This window comes from Mirounga leonina, unplaced genomic scaffold (assembly GCF_011800145.1).
Source record: "Mirounga leonina isolate KUSES-001 unplaced genomic scaffold, KU_Mleo_1.0 Mir_165, whole genome shotgun sequence".
NCBI lineage: Eukaryota > Metazoa > Chordata > Mammalia > Carnivora > Phocidae > Mirounga > Mirounga leonina.
The window spans coordinates 12,568,357-12,591,667 of record NW_023270415.1 but is presented as its reverse complement, the minus strand read 5'-3'; the positions used below and the strand labels follow the sequence as shown (position 1 = coordinate 12,591,667).

Below are 23,311 nucleotides of genomic sequence, written 5' to 3'. Positions count from 1 at the left end.
AGACTTGCATTACAAAAAAGCCAAAACCATACTCAAGTAATAGTTTGGATTTTATCAATTAAAAACTGCAAGCATTTGTTTTCTCTCCTGTAATCTAAGTGCAGTAGTCCCACCCCATATCCGTGGTCTTGCTTTCCCACGGTTTTGGTTACCCGCAGCCAACGGTGGTCAGGAAGCAGAAGATCCTCCGTCTGACATGTGGTCAGAATGTCAGTAGCCGCTGAATGCTGCGTCACAGCGCTTACGTCATTCCCCTCGCTTCATCTCATCGCGTAGACATTTTATTATCTCATATCATCACAAGAAGGGTGAGTACAGGACAATTAGATGCATTAAGAGTGAGAGAGTGAGACCACATTCACATAACGTTAAGAGCGAGAGAGAGGGGGCGCCTGGGTGGCTCAGTCGTTAAGCGTCTGCCTTCGGCTCAGGTCATGATCCCAGGGTCCTGGGATCGAGCCCTGCATCAGGCTCCCTGCTCCGCGGGAAGCCTGCTTCTCCCTCTCCCCCCTTCCCCTGCTTGTGTTCCCTCTCTCACTGTCTCTCTCTCTGTCAAATAAATAAAATCTTAAAAAAAAAAAAGCGAGAGAGAGACCACATTCACATAAATTTTATTATGGGACATTGTTATAATCCTTCTATAATCTGTGCTTTATTTATTTATTTATTTATTTATTTATTTATTTATTTATTTATTTTGAAAGATTTTATTTATTTATTTGACAGAGAGAGACACAGCGAGAGAGGGAACACAAGCAGGGGGAGCAGGGGAGGGAGAAGCAGGCTTCCCGCCGAGCAGGGAGCCCGATGTGGGACTCAATCCCAGGACCCTGGGATCATGACCTGAGCCGAAGGCAGACGCTTACTGACTGAGCCACCCAGGCGCCCCGTGCCTGATTTATGAATTAAACTCTATCATAGGTGTGTAAATATAGGAAAAAACAGTACGATAAGGTTTGGTACTATCTGTGATTTCAGGCATCCACTGGGGGTCTTGGAACCTATGCCTCACAGATTAGGGGGGGACAAATATATCTACATAATACTCCTTCTTTTGCCTCTTGATCTGTAGAGCCTAAAATATTTACTATCTGGCCTTTAGAGAGAAAGTCTACTGACTCCTGCTTTAGAGTGTCTGTTAACTTTTTAGATATTGTGAAATTACACATAAAGGAAATATATATGAGACATGTGAATTTTTATGGAGAGGGGGCGCCTGACATTCTTTGCTCTGAAAGGTGAATGTAACCAAAATGTTAAGAACTACTAGTCTCACTGGATGAGGGCCTCTCCACTGCCAATAATAATAATAGTAACAACAACAACAACAACAATGGCTCACAGTATTATGGGATTAATGTACAAACAATGATCAAAACATTGCCCCTAATGAATTTAAAGGGACGAAGGGCAGGGCTGAGTTGAATTATTACCAATATGAGTGCAATTCTTCAGTCTTAATGACAGAGCTTATCATACTTTGCTGGGAATAGTGGAGGTGCTTAGTAAGTTCTTGTTTAATCAACTTTACGCATAAAAGAGGAGCCCCTTGTTTTCGTGCATTTGAGAAGAGCACAGGGCTTGGCACTGCAAAGGCATTGAGTCTGGGCCCACGAATGAATGACCCACATGAACACAATTAGCTAGACATTTGAAAACGTGTTCTTGTCGAATGCACATAATTAGGGTGAGGAAATCATCTATTCTCATGAATTTGAAGCTGACCCTAACCAAGATGGTACCTACAAGGAATGAGGACTTCAATAATGCTCTCTAAAGTTCCCTACATTTCCCAGGGCCCACTCTGCTGTTTTGGTAATGACCGCAAGACTCTGAGAATGAATGCCTTTGAGAAAAAAGAGGGCAGAGAACCTTCTGAGAAGCAATGGCGATTCCTTAGAATGCAGTTTGTTATTTGAGTTCCATGCAGTTTGAATTTCTGGGGGTGGGGGTGGGGGTGGAGTCTATCCTAGCCTTTTCAGATTACATTCCCTTGAGTATTCAAATAGGTTAAATGAGCCTTGGCCACTCCAAACACACCCTTCATTTCTGGAGCTGACTCCAATTCATCCTCTCTGCAAAGATGAGTGGACACACGAGGCCTTTACAACACCTGCCCACTGGAAAGAACTAGGGGCAGAAGAACTCTGATGAGCCCATTACCTGGAATCAAAGCCAGGGTTTCCTCTTGCCTACCAACCTGGGAAATGCTGTCTCAAAGAACTGTCTTTTTTGCCCAACAGGATCCTTGCTCTAGTTTATAAAAAGGAAGAGGATTCGCACACCTTCTCCTTTGATTGAGCTGTTTGTGTTGCTGTGAATTCTGGCAAATGTCTCCCGGGGCTTCGCTGAGTGGTTTGGGTACAACATCGCGGAGACAAAGGGTCTGCGGAGAGGCGCAGCCCCGTAGCGCTCCGATGCTCTAATCTGAGTTCTGCTCTGCAAAGTCCTGTCTAATCCTCTTGTACCCTGCTGTGGCTAGCAGTCTAGGGAAGGGCAGCAAGAGCAAAAGCTGCGGGATACAGATTTAATTCAATCTAGCAAACATTTACTAAGCATCTCTGGTGTGCCAGTCACTGGGCCAGGTTCTGGGGATAGGAAGATTAATAGGATATGATTCCAGAACTGAAAGGGGTCACAGTTTACAGGCAGAGAGGCACAACCACATGAATAATAAAGCAGAAGAGGGGAGCAGAGGAAATTCATCGCTGAAGGGGTGACATGGATGTGTCTTAACTGATAAGGAGATGTTAAGGGGTGGAGAAGGGGCAGACGGGCAGCCTGGGTAGAGGAAAACAGCATAAGCAGAGTTCAGAAGGTATCAAAGCCCATGGTATTTGGGGTGAAGGTCAGAAGGATTTCGTCTTGGACAGAGGTGGGAGAAAAGTCTAGAAGTATGGACTGGGGCACAACTGTCGATTCATTCACTTACTGCTAGAGATAGGATAGTGAAGATACATCAACAAATCCCTGCTCCTGGGAAGCTTACCTTTGGGGGAGAAGACCGATCATAAATAAAAAAAGAGGCAGATCATATAGTATTAGTTTGTTCGGCCCGCCATAACTAAGTACGACACACTGGGTGGTTTAGACAACAGAAATTTTTTGTCTCAACGTGCTGGAGGACAGAAGCTCAACATCAAGGTGTTGGTGGGGCTGGTTCCTGCTGAGGGCTGTGAGGGGGGAATCTGCTCTAGGCCTCTTCCCCAGCTTCTGGTGCTTGGTTGGCTTGTAAAAAGCGGTATCATCCCAATCTCTTCCTTCATCCTCATATGATGTTCTCCCCGTGTCTCTGGGTCCAAATTTCCCCTTTGAATAAGGACACCAGCTGCATTGGATTAGGGCCCACTCTAAAGACCTCAACTTAACTCAATCATCTGCAAAGACCCTTTTCCCAAAAAGTTACATCCACGTACTGGGGATTAAGACTTCAGCATCTTTTGGGGAGACATAGTTCAACCCATAATAGTACATTAACTTGTAGTAAGGCCTTGGAGCAAGATAAAGCAGTGTGTGTTGGGGAGACATCTGGCATGAGGCAGGGTAGTGGGGAGGTTTGCAATTTTCTGTAAGGTGGCCCAGTGTATGACTCACTACAGAGGCTACATTTGGACAGAACCCCGGGGGAGAGGGGGGCATGGGGCTCACAGATGTCTGAGGGAAGAATGAAGAAAACAGCACAAAGGCATTGCGTTAGGGTGTGACTAGTGGATCTGAGGAGCAAGGAGGCCAATGAAGCTGGAGCCAAGGGAGGGGAAGGAACAGGAGGAGATGAGGTCAGTGGCCACGGGTGGCTGGGATAGGGTCAGCAGGGTCTTATGGTCACAGAAGGACTTTGGCCATGGAACCTTTGGGCAGTTCTGGGCAGAAGAGTGAGATGGTCCAATGAGGTTTTAAGAAGTCTGAGGTTTCGGTGTTTGTTTGTTTGTTTTAAGATTTTATTTATTCATTTGAGACACAGATACAGAGAGATAGAGAGAGAGAGAGAGAGAGCACGAGCAGGGAGAGAGGCAGAGGGAGAGGGAGAAGCAGGCTTCCCGCTGAGCCAGGAGCCCGATGTGGGGCTCGATCCCAGGACCCTGGGATCATGACCTGAGCCGAAGGCAGACGCTTAACCATCTGAGTCACCCAGGCGCCCCTGAGGTTTTGGTGTTGAGAATGGTCCAGGGCAGGGGCCTGGGTGGATGTGGGAAGACCAATTAGGAGGTGACTGTAAGAATTTAAGTATCGGACAGAGGTTGCCTAGAGCTGGGGGGTGAGAAATTTAGAAATATTGAGTTTGGGCTACATTCGGTTCATGCACATGGGGGCAGGAGCTGAGGTTAGGCTCTGCAATGAGTGAGACCCAAGCTCCCCCTAAGGTAGGCCTTGTCATCGTTTTCACAGGTCATGGACTTAGATATGCACTAGGACACTCCAAAGGTGTCTTTCAGTTTTCTGTACTCCTTTTCTTTCCTACCCCTAGTCTGAAGACACAGGCATTCGATGACAGGAAATCATGTCTTATGGACTCTCTCTTCTTAAAAATAGAGAAAAGACCAGAAATAATTCAATAGGATCCAGACATTCTATTTTTGCATGTTTTGGTTCTGGTACATTCCAGGGCAGTGGCTTTCTCTGAGGAGATGGTAGGCTTTGCAATAGGGGTGCTGTCGGGGCATACTTTGCTGGGTAGCAAGATAAAGACAAATCAGAGTTGCTTTGGGGTCCACATAACCTCATCCTATCCACTTATCCAATTTAATTGTGTGCCAAGTTCTGCATCCTTTTTTATGCCTTCCTTCTGTCATTGTCCTATTCAGGCTGAATCGCCTCTCTCTGGGCTAGGAGAAGAGCTTTCTCAATGATCTTTCTGCTTCTCACCTCTATTTCTTTCTACAGTATTCTTAAAGTCGTTTCCAGAATGTTTCTGCTAAAATATGAAACTGACGCTAGACATCACTCCCAGCTCCCTCCTGAATCCCTGTGATGACCCACGTTGTTCTATAGAAGCCTACATTCCTCGTTCTGGACCGAGGAAGCTCTTCCCAGCCTGGCCCAGACCTGTCTTTATAGCTCCCCCTTCCTCTGCTCTTGATCTCAGATTTCAGAGTTTGTCCACCTTGCCAGAATGCCTTTCCTGCCAACGTGCCCCACTTTATGCCAAGAGGAAAACTTTAATCCAGAACCGTTATCATGATGTAGTATCTTGCATTTCTAATCTATATTGTTCATTCTAGTAAAATAGTCAGAGGCATGGATTTCTGAGGTAGCAAGACCTGGATTCCAATCAGGGCTTTGAAAATGACCAACTGCATGACTCTGATCAGCTACAAGGCCTCTCTGAGACTCAATTTCCTCATCTAGAATAGAGATAACAAGGTCTGCCCTGCAGAGGAACTGTCAAGGCAGAAACCATGTTGTTAAAATGACAGTTCAGCACCAGACTTGTAAGAGACGCTCAGTGAGTGGTGAAGATTATTTTTAAAATATGAGTTTGGAGCTCAGGAGAGAAACTGTCCGGAGTCAGACTTTCAGGAGTCAGGCATATCTGTGGAAGCTGTGGGCGATTTATAATTTCCCGGGCAGATCGTGCTGAAAAAGAGGAAATGACCCAGGAAAGAACATGCACAATTCGTCAATACTGGGTTTTAATCTAACACATACTCACACTTCACCAATTTAAATTCAACTAATTTAGATTTTATGACATTGCAGGCAAAACTAGGTTGCAACTTAACTTCTGTGCTATTTATGAGAAAATTAATAGGGAGGCCATGATTCAGAGCTCCTAATGTGGGGATGTTCAACCTACTTAAACAAGTCAACTAAAGTTATGTTGGAATCAGTTTAGCAAGATTAGTTTATGTAGAGACAATGTGTTACTTTAAATGATTTAGAGATGTAAAATTAGAATTTGGGAGCCAGAAAGGATATAGAGATTATTAGCATATGCCCTTCATTTCAAAAATGAGAAAAGAGAGGGGGGCACCTGGGCAGTTTGGCTCAGGTCATGATCTCAGGGTCCTGGGATCGAGCCCCACATCGAGCCCCCACATCGGGCTCCCTGCTCAGTGGGGCGTCTGCTTCTCCCTCTCCCTCTGCCCTCCCCTGCCACTTGTGCATGTTCTCGCTCTCTCAAATAAATAAAATCTTTTTAAAAAATGAGAAAAGAGGGGCACCTGGGTGGCTCAGTTGGTTAAGCGCCTGCCTTCGGCTCAGGTCATGATCCTGGAGTCCCGGGATCGAGTCCCACATCGGGCTCCCTGCTCAGCGGAGAGTCTGCTTCTCCCTCTGACCCTCCCCCCTCTCATGCTCTCTCTATCTCATTCTCTCTCTCAAATAAATAAATAAAATATTTAAAAAAAAATGAGAAAAGAGTAGAGTAAAGAGCTCAAGTGACCTGTATAAATCTGCACAGAATGAACAGAGATGAGGGCTCAGGCCACCTCGTTCCTGAAGTATGTCCCTTTGAATATGCTGTGTGTCAACTTGTGCGTGACAAAGTGGTCAGTGTTTTTCCTAGGCCATACGTGGTTCACCATTAGTGGTGTTTGGTTTTGTTTTGATTTTTCAAATTCTTGGTAGTAATTAAGGAAGTGCTATTTACAAATGATCACGTAATTCAGACTTACTATTAATTCATGATGGTGTTCCTGGTGAGGTTCTGGAATGGACTGTAGGGATTTGGCCAGTTTAATTGGCAAAGTTTAAAAGGGAGACCTGCACAAGTAAAATCCTGTTGGCAGCATCACTCTGCACAAATGTTCTTTATTTAAAAAAAATTGGCCTCTACATACCCAATTTAACTTACTGGTCCTTCATCAGGACCATTGTGAATTTCAGATTGGCTTCAGAGTAGGTTTTCTGAATCCTGAAGTCTGGCTGGTTTAGCAACATAGTCTCAGCAAAGATCGAAAGCATTTTATGAACAATCCAACACCCTCCCCTGTAACCTGATAGTAGAGAACCCTGGTCGGTGTATTTTTCAGGGTCACACCTTGTTAGCCTTTATTACTGGCTGAAATATGAGTATACACACATTCATCTCAGAGGCATTCTGAGAAAAATTAGCTGACCGTGAGGCAGATGATGTTTTTTACCTTTTTTTAAAAATTTAAATTCAGGGGCGCCTGGGTGGCTCAGATGGTTAAGCGTCTGCCTTTGGCTTAGGTCATGATCCCAGGGTCCTGGGATTGAGCCCCGCATCGGGCTCCCTGCTCCACAGGAAGCCTGCTTCTCCCTCCTCCACTCCCCCTGCTTGTGTTCCCTCTCTCACTGTGTCTCTCTCTGTCATTAAAAAAAAAAAAAAAAAAATCTAAAAAAAATAAAACAAAATTTAAATTCAATTAACCAGCACATAGTATGAGGCAGATGATCTTAAAGGGCATTAAAGTTTATGTAGATCATCATTGGTTATAAAACCTTTTTTTTTTTGGCCTCGAGTGGATCATTCCCAGAATCTCTATTATCTGATTTCAAGAGAATCTGAAAAGGAATCTAGCATGCTTCATTTTCAAAAGGTCCGTGTATTTGTTTGACTTAAAAATATGTACCCTTAGTACCACTGCCCCAGGCTGTCAAGACAAAACAAATCAGTGTGTTAATTATGCAAATAAAATAATAGTAGAAAAACAACTGCAACTAGTAGAAAGGACATACATGGAAGGCGTAAGTATTATTCCACTGTGGAAGAGTACAAAACAGGCTGGACTTAACATCAATAAGAAATGGGTAACAATGGAAACTTCTAAGGTCTGCAAACCACACAATGACAGTTAACGCTACAGACTTCTTTCTACCTGGTATGCTTCGAACTGTGACTCAGCCTTTAACACTGGGATATCCATGGCTTTGTCTTTTCTTCTCCTTCTCCTCTTCCTTCTTCTTCTCGGATTTAATAACTATGCTGGGAATAAGAATATAGACCAGATTTGAATATTAACTTAAATTAAATATTGTATACCCTTTACCTTTATATATATTTTATATTTACTATATATATATATTTAGTTTAACTTAAATATTATATACTCTTTATCTTTTTTGGTCAGAAAGATAAAAAAACCAGGGTGACTGGGTGGCTTAGTTGGTTAAGCATCTGCCTTCGGCTCAGGTCATTGATCCCAGGGTCCTGGGATCGAGTCCTGTGCTGGGCTCCTTGCTTAGCGGGGAGTCTGCTTCTCCTTCTGCCTGCAGCTCCCCTTGTGTGTGCTCTCTCTCTGATAAATGAATAAATAAAATTTAAAAAAAGAAAGATAAAAACATATAAAGGACACTGGCATGAACTCTACTGAACTAACTGTTTTTACAAACCGACCCAAGCTTCAGCATGTGGGTGGGTGGTTATGACAGGCTCCAGATGCCCTGTGCTCAGCAATAACAACAAAACAAGTCCATGTCATTGGTTAATAAGGGGATCCAAGGACTTCCTGCTGAAAGCTTTGGCCCATTGTAGCAAAGGGGACATCATCATCTTAGGATGTCAAGTTCTGTTTGGGGCCATGGCTTCCACCAGACTTTGTCTCAAGTATCATATCTTTCCTTTCACTCCCCTTCCCCTCCCTCCCTCCCTCTCTCCCTCCCTTCCTTTCTTCCTTTCTTTCCTTCCCTCCCTCCCATTTTAACCACTTAAAAAAAAAAAGATTTTATTTATTTATTTGAGAGAAAGAGAGCATGTAAGTAGGGGAAGGAGCAGAGGGGGAGAGGGAAAGAATCTCAAGCAGACGCCCCGAGTGTGGACCCCAACAGGGGGCTTGATCCCATGATGCTGAGATCATGACCTGAGCCGAAACCAAGAGTTAGATGCTTAACCGACGGTGCCCCCCCAGGTGCCCTCCATTTTAACCACTTTTAAGTAAAAGTTCTGTGCAATAACCACATTCACATTGCTGTACAACTATCACCACCATCCGTTTCCAGAACTTTTTTATCTTCCCAAACTGAAATTCTGTACTCATACAGTAACTCAGTGTAAGTCCCCACGTTCCCCTCCCGTCAGCCCCTGGTAACTACTATTCTACTTTCTGTATTTACGAACTTGACCACTCTAGGTATTTCATATAGGTGGAATCATATGGTCTTTGTCCTTTCGTGACTGGGTGATTTCACAGCATAACGTCTTTGAGATTCATTCATGTTGTTGTAGGTATCAGTATTTCATCCCTTTTAAAGACTGATTAAATCTTCCATTGTATGGGGGCGCCTGGGTGGCTGGGTCGGTTGAACATCTGACTCTTGGCTTTGGCTCAGGTCATGATCTTGGGGTCCTGAGATCGAGCCCCAAGTCCAGCTCCACGCTCCGCAGAGTATCTGCTTGAGATTCCCTCCCCCATCCCTCCCCACACTTGCTCTCTCTGTCTCTAAAATAAATAAAGCTTTGAAAAATATTCAATTGTATGTATATGCCATATTTTTATCTATTCATCTGTTGGTAGACACTTGGGTGGCTTCCGTCTTTTGGCTTTTGTGAATAATGCTGCTATGAACGAACACGCATATACAAATCCCTGTTTGAGCCCCCTGCCTTCAATTCTTTTGTGTTTATACTCAGAAGTGGAATTGCTAGATCACATGATAATTCTATCTGTACTTTTTTTTTCATCCAACAAGAAGCCATAACTTTATTAATGATAGAAACAGTACAAATATCAAACCAAGCTGCAGTTATTCTTTTGAAACACCAAAAAAAAGTCCTCGTTTTCAGATGGTTACATTGTTAATTCCATAATAGCATTTACAATATCATTACCGTTGTTCTTCAGGGCTTGGATTACCTTTGCTCTTGACACATTTGCTTGTGACATGACCAATTCTATGTCCTTAACCTCTACACTGGTTTCATCAACCTCTTCCTCTTCACTCTTCTCTTGTACAGTTGGAGTCTGTGTGTTTTCTTGAATGTTTGAGACACCTTCACCTTGAACTTTGAATTTCTCAGCAGCTGCTAGTTGTGCTTGCTGAGCTAAATCCTCGATCTTGGCTTCCCCCAAAACTACGTAGGTATCTGAAGCTGGGCTCTTGTAGACATCTGGTTTTGTGATGACAAAGAGGATATTCTTAGATTTCCGGATAGTGACTCTTGTAACCCCTGTAACCTGTCGAAGACCCAGTTTGGACATAGCCTTCCCTGGCTTCTTTTCACTCCGGCTCTGTTTTGCTTTACTGACTGGTTCTTCATCGATTCCAGTGGCTGCTGCCAGCTGAGCCTGTTGTGCAGCTGCCTGTGTGGGATCTTGTTCCTCAGGCTCTGGTACTGAGTCATCACTGTCGGATTCTGTTCCAGACCCCGTCCCAGCCTGGGGCTGTGGCAGCTCCCGCTCTGTAGCAGGGACGGTTTCTGTGGCTTCACCAGGCCTTTTGTGAGGGGAACGCGGAACCAAGATGGTGGCAGAAAGAGAGCGAGCGAGAGCGTGACCCACACCTGTTGCAGAAGGAAACTCTATTTGTACTTTTTTGAGGAACCAACCACATACTGTTTTCCATATAGTTGCACCATTTTACATTCCTACCAGCAGTGCATGGGGGTTCCAGTTTCTCCATATTATCAACACTTGTTTTCTGTTTTTTTTTGTTTTGTTTTGATAATCGCCATCTTGATGGATGTGAAGTAGTATCTTGTGGTTTTGATTTGCATTTCCCTCATGATTAGCGACGTTGAGCACCTTTTCATGCACTTATGAACCATTTATGTATCTTCTTGGAGAAATGTCTATTCAAGTCCTTTGCCCATTTTTTAATTGGTTTGTTTTGTTGTTGAGTTGTAGGAGTTCTTCATATATTCTGGATATTAACCCTGTATCAGACATATGATTTGCAAATATTTTCTCCCATCACATGCTGCCTTTTCACTCTGTTGGTAGAGTCTTTGATGAATTAAAGTTTTTAATTTGACTAAGTCCAACTTATTGGGTTTTTTTTTCCTTTTGTGGCCTGTACTTTTGATGTTATATCCAAGAGTCCTATCTTATTCTACAAAAGGAAAATATGGTATGTGCTAGATTTCATTATGTCTATGAACATGAATGATAAGATCCAAACCCAGCAAAACCTATTTGAAGGAAGAATTAGACTTGAGAAAGAAGCTGGAGATCTGAACCTCTTCATTCGAGGGCTTGAGTTTAGAGAATCTAAAGAAGATTTTACAGACAGCTTTTTGTTTTTCTTCTCTTACCCATTCAAAATTGGGCAACAAATTGGTAAAGGAAAAGATACATAACAACAGGCTTAAAATTTACTGTTTTTTTGGGGGGGGGGAGATTGTAGTTGTGTATATATGTGGGGCTTGCTGAGTATTGGTGTAAGTTTTTAAAGTATGCTTGGTGTAGCTGAAGGAAGAAGTACTCAGGACACCATCCCTCATTTGGTAATGATCAGGAGTGATGTTAGTTGGACACAGTAAACATTTTCATTAATGGTAGAACATCAAAAATTAGAAGAATTCAGACCACCCAAATATGGTCTAGCAAAAATGGTAACTACTATGTTTTCAGACTAGTAGGCCCACCAAATACATGAACATGTATTATGGTACATTGCATTTAAAAGAAAAAGCTAATATTTGCTATGCCTTTTAAAATAGCCACATGAATTACTGAACACTAACTCAAATTCAGACAATGTACTGAGATTGGGGTAAGGGAGATTTTCTTTTCTTTTTTCTTTTTTTTAAATTTTATTTGTTTATTTGAGAGAGAGAAAGAGCCTGAGAGTGGCGTGAGGGGCAGAGGAAGAAGCAGACTCCCTGCTGAGCAGGGAACCCAATGTGGGACTCGATCCCGGGACTCTGGGATCATGACCTGAGCCGAAGGCAGATGCTTAACTGACTGAGCCCGGGGTAAGGGAGATTTTCCAAGATAAAAGGAAAAACTTACTTGGCAAAAATGTTAATTTATGTTAAGTGGTTTGTGGCAGAGTTGGGTACTACAGATGGTCCTCCCCTACCATAGAAAGCAGCTGTCCCTGGGAAGCAGCTGATCTACATTCTTCTGTTTACCTGATGTGTTCATTGGCTAGCTCTCATCAACGGAATGTCAGCAGAAGTGATGTAAGTCAGATGTTCAGTAAGTGGGTGTACCTACTCCTTGCTCTTCTCTCCCTTATGTTGGCTGAATGCAGAGGTGCAGAGGTTGATGAGTTCTGGTGGGATGGTAGAGTCATAAGATGGAAGGAGCTTGAGTCCCTGAATCACTGTGTGGAGGAAAGCCTCCCACCAGTCAGGAATATCTGCCGAAGGCTATTACTGAGCAAGAGATCAATTTCAGTTTGTGTCAGACCACTGAAATTTTGGTGTTGATTTCTTACAGCAGCTAACTAATATAGGATTTCAAAGGGAATGGAGATGTTTTATGCAATTTGATCTTAAAGTAGATTGTCACCTTTGAATTTGCACTGCATTATGCTAATGCCCCAAATTCTTCTCATGGCCTGCAAAGGACTGCTAGATTTGACCTCACTGAACTCTTGCTGCAGAACTCAGTTTAAAGGATACTTTCTGGTGACCCTCAACACAGATCAGGTCCCCCTACTGTATTCTTCCTTTATAGCCCTTCTCTTACATTGAGATTATGGCTTCATGTGATGATTTCATCAAATAGATGCTCTCCCTCTAAGATTCATAAAGGCAGTGTCCAGGATTGTTTTTTTTTTTTTTTTTTCCTCACCATTGTATGCTCAGGGCCTGGCACAGAGTGGACTCTTAAAAATATTTTATCAAATAAAATAACACCTGTCCCTAGCTACCAACAATAATGCCACCACTTAATGGATTGTCTATGTGCCAGGTACTATAATAAATGCTATACCTATTCTAATTAACCCACCCCATCACTCCACAAAATTTTATTTTAATCCTAAACATATAACACTTTATTCACATGTCATCCATAAGGCCAAGGGTTTATCTTTGATCATGAGTCCATTGATTAAAACTCCCTTAGTTTTTTTGCATAAACTACACCTATTGCCTTATTTATGACATCTGAAATGTCCAGGATGTAACTGCACCTGCAAAACATTTTGAGTATAGAATCCTTCTAGATTTTTACAACTTCTCCACACCATTTTTTCCAACTTTATCTCACACACACACACACACACACACACGCATATATATTTTAACCAACTAATTTGACAGTATTTTTAAAAGTTACTTATCTTTTACTTTTTGCCTTCATATTTCACCGGTAATAAAATTTTTCATTTTTTTTGTAATTAAAATAACTAAAGCCAACATAAATATATTTAAAAACAAACACAACTGTATCTTGGTAAGTGTAACTTGGTTGGAGGGGCATCATCTTGTATAGCCTGTGAACTGTGTGCTTTCAGCATGACTGAGCAACAGTCAATATGTCTTAAGGTGAAGGAAGAGTCTTCATGAATCTGGAGAGTTGGTTAAGGGAACTTTTACTGTAGTTTTTTTACTCATATTACAAAAGAGAAAATAGAGTCTCAGAGAGACAAAACAACTTCTGTAAGTTTACAAAGTTAGTGAGTAGTGGAAAATTTTGGATGAAAATTCAGGTTTGTGTGATTCCAAAGCCATACCTCTGAATGCATGAATCTCTTTCACTGCTGGATGGTAAATCCTTCTGGTGGAAATCATGGCTAATATCTTAAATAGCCACTTGATAGTTAATAAATTATTTAGGATTTTCTGGCTCAAGAAAGAGTCATTCTCTAACCTTTACTATAGCTCTAAGTCATCATATGGTATAAGAATGGGCATCATGGGGGCACCTGGGTGGCTCAGTCAGTTAAGCATCTGTCTGCCTTCAGCTCAGGTCATGATCCTGGGGTCCTGGGATCGAGCCCCGCATCGGGATCCCTGCTTAGTGGGGAGTCTGCTTCTCCCTCTCCCTCTGCCTGTTCCTTCCCCTGCTTGTGCTCTCTCTGTCAAATAAATAAATAAAAATATTAAAAAAAAAAGAATGGGCATCATGTCCTTTTATTAGACTCTGATCTCATGAAGGGCAAGTGTGTGTGTGTGTGTGTGTGTATTAATTTACAGCAATGCCTAAAGAACACTGAAACACTAAGTAATCAATAAATGTTTATTCATTGGACAAACAAATTAATTAAAATGGAAATAAAATCAATCAGACTCTGGAGCAGGAATTTTATACTTCCATTCTTTTGGCCTTCCTGGTGCTGTTGGTCACCCATCAGTCCCTGCTGACCTTTACTCTTCTAAAAATTCATTCAGAAAGTTTCTCTTTATTATTTTTCATTTTTTTCAAAGAGATTTAGCATGTTCCAAAATGATGCTTTTTGAGATGTAGTAAATAAAAAAGAAATCTATTGCATGATGTGCAAGACAAATAAGATGTGTCTTATTCTAAAATGAGTCACAGAATTCTGGTGCAAGATGAGTGGTTGACCATACTCATTTATTTTTTCTCTTTTTAAAAACCCTATTAAAATTATAGTAAATGTCTTAAAGGTATTAATCACAAAATCGAAAAGAGCAGGAGTCGATCAACAGCAAAGAAAGGAGAGATTTTAACAAATTTCTGGAGGACAGAAAGTGGCTGAGGGATTGCAGGGAGGGGTAAACTACATCCTAGCGTATGTAGGACCCCGGGGGAGTTTGGGATTCAATTATACCAATTTTGATGGAGGGCAAGAATGATTCACTGGGCTGAAACCAAGAGGGTTTATGGAAAATCTGAAACCAAAAGCTAGTGAAACAAAAGCAAAAATGAACTTTTGGGATTTCATCAAGATAAAAAGCTTCTGCACAGCAAAGGAAACAGTCAACAAAACAAAGAGGCAACCCACAGAATGGGAGAAGATATTTGCAAATGACACTACAGATAAAGGGCTGGTATCCAAGATCTATAAAGAACTTCTCAAACTCAACACCCAAAAAACAAATAATCAAGTCAAAAAGTGGGCAGAAGATATGAAAAGACACTTCTCTGAAGAAGACATACAAATGGCTAACAGACACAAGAAAAAATGTTCATCATCATTAGCCATCAGGGAAATCCAAATCAAAACCACATTGAGATACCACCTTACACCAGTTAGAATGGCAAAAATGGACAGGGAAAGAAAGAACAAATGTTGGAGAGGTTGTGGAGAAAGGGGAACCCTCTTACACTGTTGGTGGGAATGCAAGTTGGTACAGCCACTTTGGAAAACAGTGTGGAGGTTCCTCAAAAATTTAAAAATAGAGCTACCCTATGACCCAGCAATTGTGCTACTGGGTATTTACCCCAAAGACACAGATGTAGTGAAAAGAAGGGCCATATGCACCCCAATGTTCATAGCAGCAATGTCCACAATAGCCAAACTGTGGAAAGAGCCGAGATGTCCTTCAACAGATGAATGGATAAAGAAGATGTGGTCCATATATACAATGGAATATTACTCAGCCATCAGAAAGGATGAATACCCAACTTTTACATCAACATGGATGGGACTGGAGGAGATTATGCTAAGTGAAATAAGTCAAGCAGAGAAAGTCAATTATATGGTTTCACTTATCTGTGGAACATAAGGAATAGCATGGAGAACATTTGAAGAAGGAAGGGAAAAATGGGGGGGAGTTGGAGGGAGAGATGAACCATGAGAGACTATGGACTCTAAGAAACAAACAGGGCTTTAGTGTGGAGCAGGGAGGAGGGATTGGTTAGCCCGGTGATGGGTATTAAGGAGGGCACGTACTGCATGGAGCACTGGGTGTTATACGAAAGCAATGGATCATGGATCGCCACATCAAAAACCAATGATGTATTGTATGGTGACTAACATAACATAATAAAATTAAAAAAATAAAATAATAAATAAAATCTGAAACCAAGAGGGTTTATTGAAAATTAGAGAGTCCACTTCCACTCAAACCTATATTCAAAACACCTGATGGTCAGTAATTTACCTCCAAACAAACCAAAACATGTTACTATAAATAAATTGAACAAATTCAAAGCCAGAGCAGTGAGAATGAGCATTTCCTCCCCAAAGCAATTCTGGCATTGGTGGTCCTCCAGACGAAGACCAGCTCTCTATCCATTCACTCTTTCTTTTAAGAAGTACAACATCAAGGCTAAGAGATGAAAAATATGAATGAAAAGGAAAAAGACCTAGAAGATCAACCCAACGTATCTGAGATTTTGACAAACAGGAATTTCAGAAGACAGAACAGGAACGAAAAAAAAAAAAAAAAAAAAAAAAAAAAAAAAAAAAAAGATAAAAAAAAAATAAATTCCCAGAGCTGAATGATACTAGTTGCTCAGAACACTGAATAGGTAACAGACTCATCTCAACCTGGCCCTATAAAATTTCAGAAAATATATAAAAGAAAACATTAAAAAATTTATAAAGAGGGAGACAGAAAAACAAACAAGATTAGTTATAGAAGAACAAAAATCAGGCAGTCATTTTAACCTCCCCTTGGCAGCTCAAGATGGCCATCAAATAATGGAATATGCTTTCAAAATTATGAAGTAAATTATTTCAGTCTCACATTTTATACTCAGGAAAGCTATCAGTCAAGAATGAGGATAGAATGCATTTTCAGATATGTAAGGATTTAGAAAGACTGTCTGTTACACACAGTTTTTTAGGAAGTTACTTAGAGGGTATGGTCTAGCCAAACAGGGCATAAACCAGGAAGAAGAAGAGCATAGGAAGGGAAAATTAATAAACAAAATAAGAGGAAAACAGAGAGGGAGACAAACCATAAGAGACTCTTAACTATAGGAAACAAACTGAGGGTTGCTAGAAAGGAGGTGGGTACAGGGATGGGGTAACTGGGTGAAGGGCATTAAGAAGGGCACGTGATGTAATGAGCACTGGGTATTATATAAGACCGATGAATCACTGAATACTACTTCTGAAACTAATAATACAGTGTATGTTAATTAAATAGAATTTAAATAAAAAATTTAATAAAAAGGAAGGAATAACAAAGTGAAGTTCTAGGTTACAATAAGGAGTAGATCTGGAGAGCATTAAATTTAGACTGAGGGTCAAAGAGGAAGATATCAGGAAAAATGGGATCTTAAAAAAGATTTGCTGGATCCTTGACATATTGGAAAAGTAAGGATTTGATAAAGGAAAGTAATGTAAAGAAGAAACAGAAGCAGAAAAACAAGGAGAAACAGGAGGATGGAAAGGAGGAGCAGAAAGCCAAAAACTCAAGGAAAACAAAAATTTTAAATGCAACAATAATATACTACTTGGCTGCACAGTTAATAATACTACATAGTCATTAACCAATACCCAAAGGAATGAAGACTTACTTATGTATTTTTAAAAAGTAAGTGCTATCCAAATCAACAAGGAAAAGTTAAGGTCCTGGGCAGCCGAAGTTGCAAGGTAGGGTGGGGAGAAAAGAAGACAGAATAAGGCCATTAATAATCTTTTTTTTTACCAAATGAGAGCTCAAGAAATGTTTACATATTTATACTTTTAAGTTAGAAAGACAACCAACAGAGGGACTTACAATAGTAATTTTACCTGGCAGGAGGGAAGAAAAAAGGTGGGAAGCAGTCCTGAAGGAAGTCCATAGATGTCTAGACTTGATGGGTCAAACAATTGTGACCTACATATGCCTGTTATTTAGAGAAACACACAGCCACTAGAAAAACTAAAAACAGAGAAGTTAACAGAGCTAATATAGTGTCATTGGTAAACAGAATTAGGACTATAAAGACCTAGAAGAGAGATTGTTGCTTTTTGTTAGAAACTTTTCTATCTTATTTAAATTTAGACATTTGTTACCTTAATAAAAATTAAAAAATACATTTTTGTTAAAAAAATGCTATGGATAAATCACATTAAACATAACCTGATAAAACTAAAGTTTGCTCATTCTTTTAGTTTTTAGGCAACAATGTACCTAGCTAAATTATAAAAGTCATTTATCATTTCTGACACTAAGCAATACATATTAATGTGGGTATGTGGCTGGGTCAAGGGTCTCCAAAGGCTTTAGTCAGTCGATTTTTTTTTTTTTTTAAGATTTTATTTATTTATTTGACAGAGAGAGACACACTGAGAGAGGGAACACAAGTAGGGGGAGCGGGAGAGGGAGAAGCAGGCTTCCCGCTGAGCAGGGAGCCCGATGCGGGGCTCGATCCTAGGACCCAGGGATCATGACCTGAGCCGAAGGCAGACGCTTAACGACTGAGCCACCCACGCACCCTGATTTTTAATTTTTTTAAAGATTTTGTTTTATACTTATTTATTTGAGAGAGAGAGCGCATTCGCGGGAGAGAGCACAAGCAGGGGGAGGGGCAGAAGGAGAGGGAGAGGCAGGCTCCCTGTTGAGCAAGGAGCCCAACGATGGACCTGATCCCAGGATCCTGGGATTATGACCTGAGCCGAAGGCAGATGCTTAACTGACTGAGCCACCCAGGCAACCCTAGTCAGTCCTTGATTTTTGATAAAGCCAGGAAAATATCCTCAGGTTCAGTCAAGAGGGCAGTTTCTTTCAAGGGCAAGATGTTTTCACAGATTTCTCTGTTATTTCTAACGTAGGAAGACTTTAGACAATTGCTCAGGTGCTTTCCAGGGACATTTCCAGCCAGTGTCCAAGGACACTGTTGTGTGCATACCTCTCCAGAGGAGAGAGTCGAGGCACAAGAATGTTTCCTTCCTTAGTATCTGTCCATATGCTGAGTGTATTAGGTGGGTCATCTGATGCTTTTGCTCAAGTGTCAGCTTTCCAGAAAGACTGTTCTGGGCCACACTATCTAAAACATTGTTCTCTGACTCTTTTTCTATTCCCTTACCAACTTCATTTTTTCGTTAACCTTCTCTTTAGCTGGCATTATGCTATGTTTTTGTTTACTGTCTGTCTTTTCCACAGAAGGTAGGCACCACTGGGGCAAAAACATTACTTTGCTCACTGGTCTAAATGCTGACCAAAAACAGAGCTTGCACATAGTAGGTGCTCAATAAAAACTTGTTAAATAAACATTAGATGAACTGTGTTGAGAATAATTCATTGGACAGCAAAGTCAGGAAATTTGTTACAGGAGAAGTATCTGAGCTAGGTCTTGAAGGTTGAGTGGAAATTTATCAAATAGTGAAGGTTGGAAACAATAATCCAAATGGGAATGGAAAATACCACTTCCTTTGTAAAGATCCTGGGTTGATTTAGATCATGGGATTCTTTAAAGCGGTAACTAGCAGTAAAGTGGAAAAAAAAAAGGTCACTACATAGTTGAGATTTTTTGAAAATAGCTCCTAAAATGGCAGACTTATGTTGAACAACTCACTTGGTAAGCTTCGTCCTAAAAACAATTCTTTTAGGTGTCTCTACTAATTCAAACAGTACCTGTTATGTGGCAAGTGGTTAGAGAGGCTAAGTAACTTGCTCAAGGCTACACAGCTAATAATCTGTGGATGTGAACTCAGTTTTCTCTGGTTCAAGAGTCTAAGCTAGTGTTGTCCAATAAAAATATATGGTGAACCGTATATTAAATTAATACATTAGTGGCTGTATTAAAAAAACAAAAAGAAATAAGTGAAATTAATTTAAACAAGTTTTATTTAACCAATATACCCCAAACAGTATCATTTCAACATGTCATCCACATAAAGCAATTGTTAATGAGAAACATTCTTTTTTTTTTAATTAGTAAGCTTCATTTTTTTTTTTTTTAAGATTTTATTTATTTACTTGACACAGAGAGAGAGAGACAGCGAGAGAGGGAACACAAGCCGGGGGAGAGGGAGAGTGAGAAGCAGGCTTCCCGCTGAGCAGGGAGCCCAAAGCAGGGCTGGATCCCAGGACTCTGGGATCATGACCTGAGCCGAAGGCAGACGCTTAACCGACTGAGCCACCCAAATGCCCCGAGAAACATTCTTTGTTTCATATTGTTTTTGAAATCTGGTATATATTTTACATTTAAATTACATCTTAATTTGGTCAGTAGCCACATTTCAAGTGTACATGGCACAGAACCTACATTGGAAAGTGTCAGTCTAAGCCCTTAACATAATCTCTGGATTTCGTGTGATATTGGTTGATAACAGAGTTGTGCAAAAGACTAAAGCAAAATTTTCACCCTTTTTCTAGGAAACTCCAGATTCAGCATCTTGCTCTCAATGTCCTCAGTTTTATTTATGGAAACCATGTTAAGTCTATTTCTGTATGTCATTTCTAGGACATCCCTATTTAACTGCATTTGTTCTCTAACCGTTGTTCACAAGAGACAGGATTGGGTTGATTACAAGAAGCATGCAACACTGTCTTATAATTGCCACTAAATATGGTTACTGTCTGTCTCCGAGCTAGCTCCTAAAGCATCTGAGGTCAGGGGCTCATCTTTGGATCTCCAGGGCCTAACCCATAATAGCTGTGTAGTCAGATTTGCTGGGTGTTACATTCATATTTCCCACCACAAACCTTGGTAATTATTTCTTTATTTTGGCTAATGACTTAGGAATCATGGGAACTATGAGAGATCCCAAAAGGCGTCGCCTGTAAAATTATTTAACTCAACTCCAACACGGATTCCAGGACTCAGTAGGACCACAAGTGCAATCTGTATATAAGCAAACTTGTGATTCCTCTTGAGTTACCAGTATTGCAAAATGGAAAGCTTTTAGACCATTCTTGAAATGTTTTTAAAACAAGACCCAAGAGCCCATTAACCATATTGTTTAGTTTACAAAATGATTCATAAATTTCACGATCCTTTTTTACTTCATGTTACCCCATTTGGAAGACTGTCTTTTGCACAATGACCAAGAGGAAGGTCTTCATGGAAAAAGCAGACCTCGGCTGTCCAGACCTTGCTTGCTATAGATATTTTTTGTTGTGTATTCCCACTAACAAATACGATAGCTCAGGCTGAGATATGCTGCTGATAGGAACAAGATTTCCTAATAGTGAGCTTTTACTGTGTGTGTTTTTTTTTTTTTTTTTTCCTTGTTGTTGCTTAAATACCTGCTGAAAGTATAGGGGCGCCTGGGTGGCTCAGTCGGTTAAGCGGCTGCCTTCGGCTCAGGTCATGATCCTGGGGTCCTGGGATCGAGCCCCACATCCGGCTCCCTGCTCAGCAGAGAGCCTGCCTCTCCCTCTCCCTCTGCCTTCCACTCTGCATACTTGTGCTCTCTCTTTCTCTGTCAAATAAATAAATAAAATCTTTAAAAAAAAAAAAAGAAATAGCTGCTGGAAGTATAAATTTAATCTTGCCAACTTCTATTTGGTATTTTAACCACATTCCCTATGCATTCCCATACACCAGTGTTCTCTGTCAATCCCGCAGGACAATTTTTACTGGCACACACGGGTAGATTCCACCTTTTTGTTTTTCCTTCTGATCTCTATCAGCAAAATGAGGCTTGGGGTTTGATGGGGTCATGTCAGAATCAAATTCCCTTAATTCTCATTCTAGCACTGGTGTTCTCTCGAGTTGAAAGGTCTTCTGCTCTCTTGACATGTATTTCTTCAACTTGGGATATATCAGAGAAGAACGTATTAGAGTCTTGGGTTTTAAACATCAATCTGAACTCTGGCAGGGAGAGCTGATGTTGGTTTCTCTCTTGCTGTAAGGGATTCTTAATGACTGTCTATGAATGCAAGTTCTAATTCTGGAAGGTCCTGACCTAAAATGACGGCAAAATCTCAAGTGTTGATTACGTGTCCAGATTTCATCTGTTTTTTAAGCCAATATTACTGGTTCATCTGTAAAACACATGTATAGCAACATTAAACTAGTAGTTTGATGTTTAGAGTTCTATGAGTCACCTCTTCTAAAGGAACAATACTATTTTCGATTTTGTCACTGTGTCTTCAGTATTTTTTGGACTATTTTGGTGGCTTTGTTCTTGAATTTTGGGATATATTTTCCCTCTTTGGGGGTTTGGAAAAGGGCCTGAATTTCTCTCCTAATATCTTTTTATTTTAAGATTTATTTATTAGAGAGAGAGAGCACATGCGTGCATGCTCATGCACACACACGTACACAAGTGTGAGTTGGGGAGAGGCAGAGGGAGAGAATCTTCAAGCAGACTCCCTGCTGAGCGCAGAGTCTGACTCAGGGCTCGATCTCACAACCCATGAGATCACGACCTGAGCAGAAACCAAGAGTCAGACACTTAACCAACTGAGCCACCCAGGCACCCCTCTCCTAATATCTTTATTGGCAAAAGTAGGATTATATCTATGATGCTTTGACATTTAGGAGTGGAACTCAATTACGTGATCTTCTTCTTCTAAGCCATAACCCATAAATGATGTTGAAATCACTTATTATGGGAACAAATTTTCATAATTTGAAATATCTGACTTTCATAGTCTTTTAATAAATGACAACGAGATAATGGTAAGGTGTGTCAGATGAATAGAAATCTGGCTCCAGAACTGATACCAGCATGAAAGAGTTTGCAGATATGAAACATAGATGGTCAATTCCTATCTTTTCTATCTTACATCATCCCGGGGCATTGTATTTAAGACCTTTAAAATAAATAAGCATTTCTCTTGTTCTGTGTTGGTAAAGATAGAAAGATGGTAAAATAGGCCAAATAATGTAAAACTGTCATAGTTTCTCCCCAGACAGTTGAACAAGTTCATAGATGAAAGGTGAAACCCCACATAGGTCCTCATCATACCTCCGACTTTGGGCCACTGATTAGATGAAACTGAGGAGAGGGTGTTTAATTGTAGATTGTCATGACCCCAAGCTTTTTCCCTGAAAAAGAAACATTCCTGTCTGCAGAAGCTGTTAGTAATAAATACATAGCCCCTTGCTCTGGAACCAGTCAGTTCTTTTGTTTTCTTAAACTCAGAGTCAAACCACAGTATCCGACTAGCAACTTCTAATGAGGTTTATTATTATTATTTTTAATGTGAAAATTTTACATTTGAATTATTAATGTGCGCCTTCAAAAAAAAGGACAGACTTTTTTAATTGGGTTTGGAAGGGGTCTACATTTTTTTTCAAGTTTGGGTAGAAGGAAATGTTTACTTTTCAGTTGAACATACCCCAATTGAAAAGGGCTCAATAAAATTCCCATCCTGAGGATATGAAAATAAATATTAGCATTTTATTAGAAGCAGATCACATGTTTGAGCTCAATGAACAAAGAATGACCTTAATTGGCAACTGGCTGTCCTTTGCAAATACTTCCAGAAAGAAAGACTTTGGAAACAAAAGTCTCTTAGTTTTTACTAGACTCTCTCAACCTACAGCAGCCCCACGAAACAGGTAAATCCAGTCAATTACGTTAGGGTCAATTCAGGGAATTATCTTGGAGGGTTGGGTAAGTAGTTACCCTGCTTGGAGCTGTATGCTCAGTTGGTGTTTCAATCAGGGTTATGTTTGTTTGTTTGTTTGTTTGTTTTTGCTGAGATTTTCATAAAGTT

At 40.7% G+C, this 23,311-nt stretch overlaps 1 protein-coding gene across 1 annotated transcript; it reads right to left on the bottom strand.

Annotated features, from left to right (window-relative positions):
• Nucleotides 1-9,571: 9,571 nt before the first annotated feature.
• LOC118015377 (nascent polypeptide-associated complex subunit alpha-like) lies at nt 9,572-13,585 on the bottom strand. Its single transcript, XM_035012256.1, has 2 exons — nt 13,528-13,585; nt 9,572-10,462 (listed from the first exon to the last, which is right to left on the bottom strand). The coding sequence occupies exons 1-2, from the start codon at nt 13,583-13,585 to the stop codon at nt 9,690-9,692; spliced, it is 831 nt and encodes a 276-aa protein (XP_034868147.1). The 3' UTR covers nt 9,572-9,689.
• Nucleotides 13,586-23,311: the final 9,726 nt, after the last annotated feature.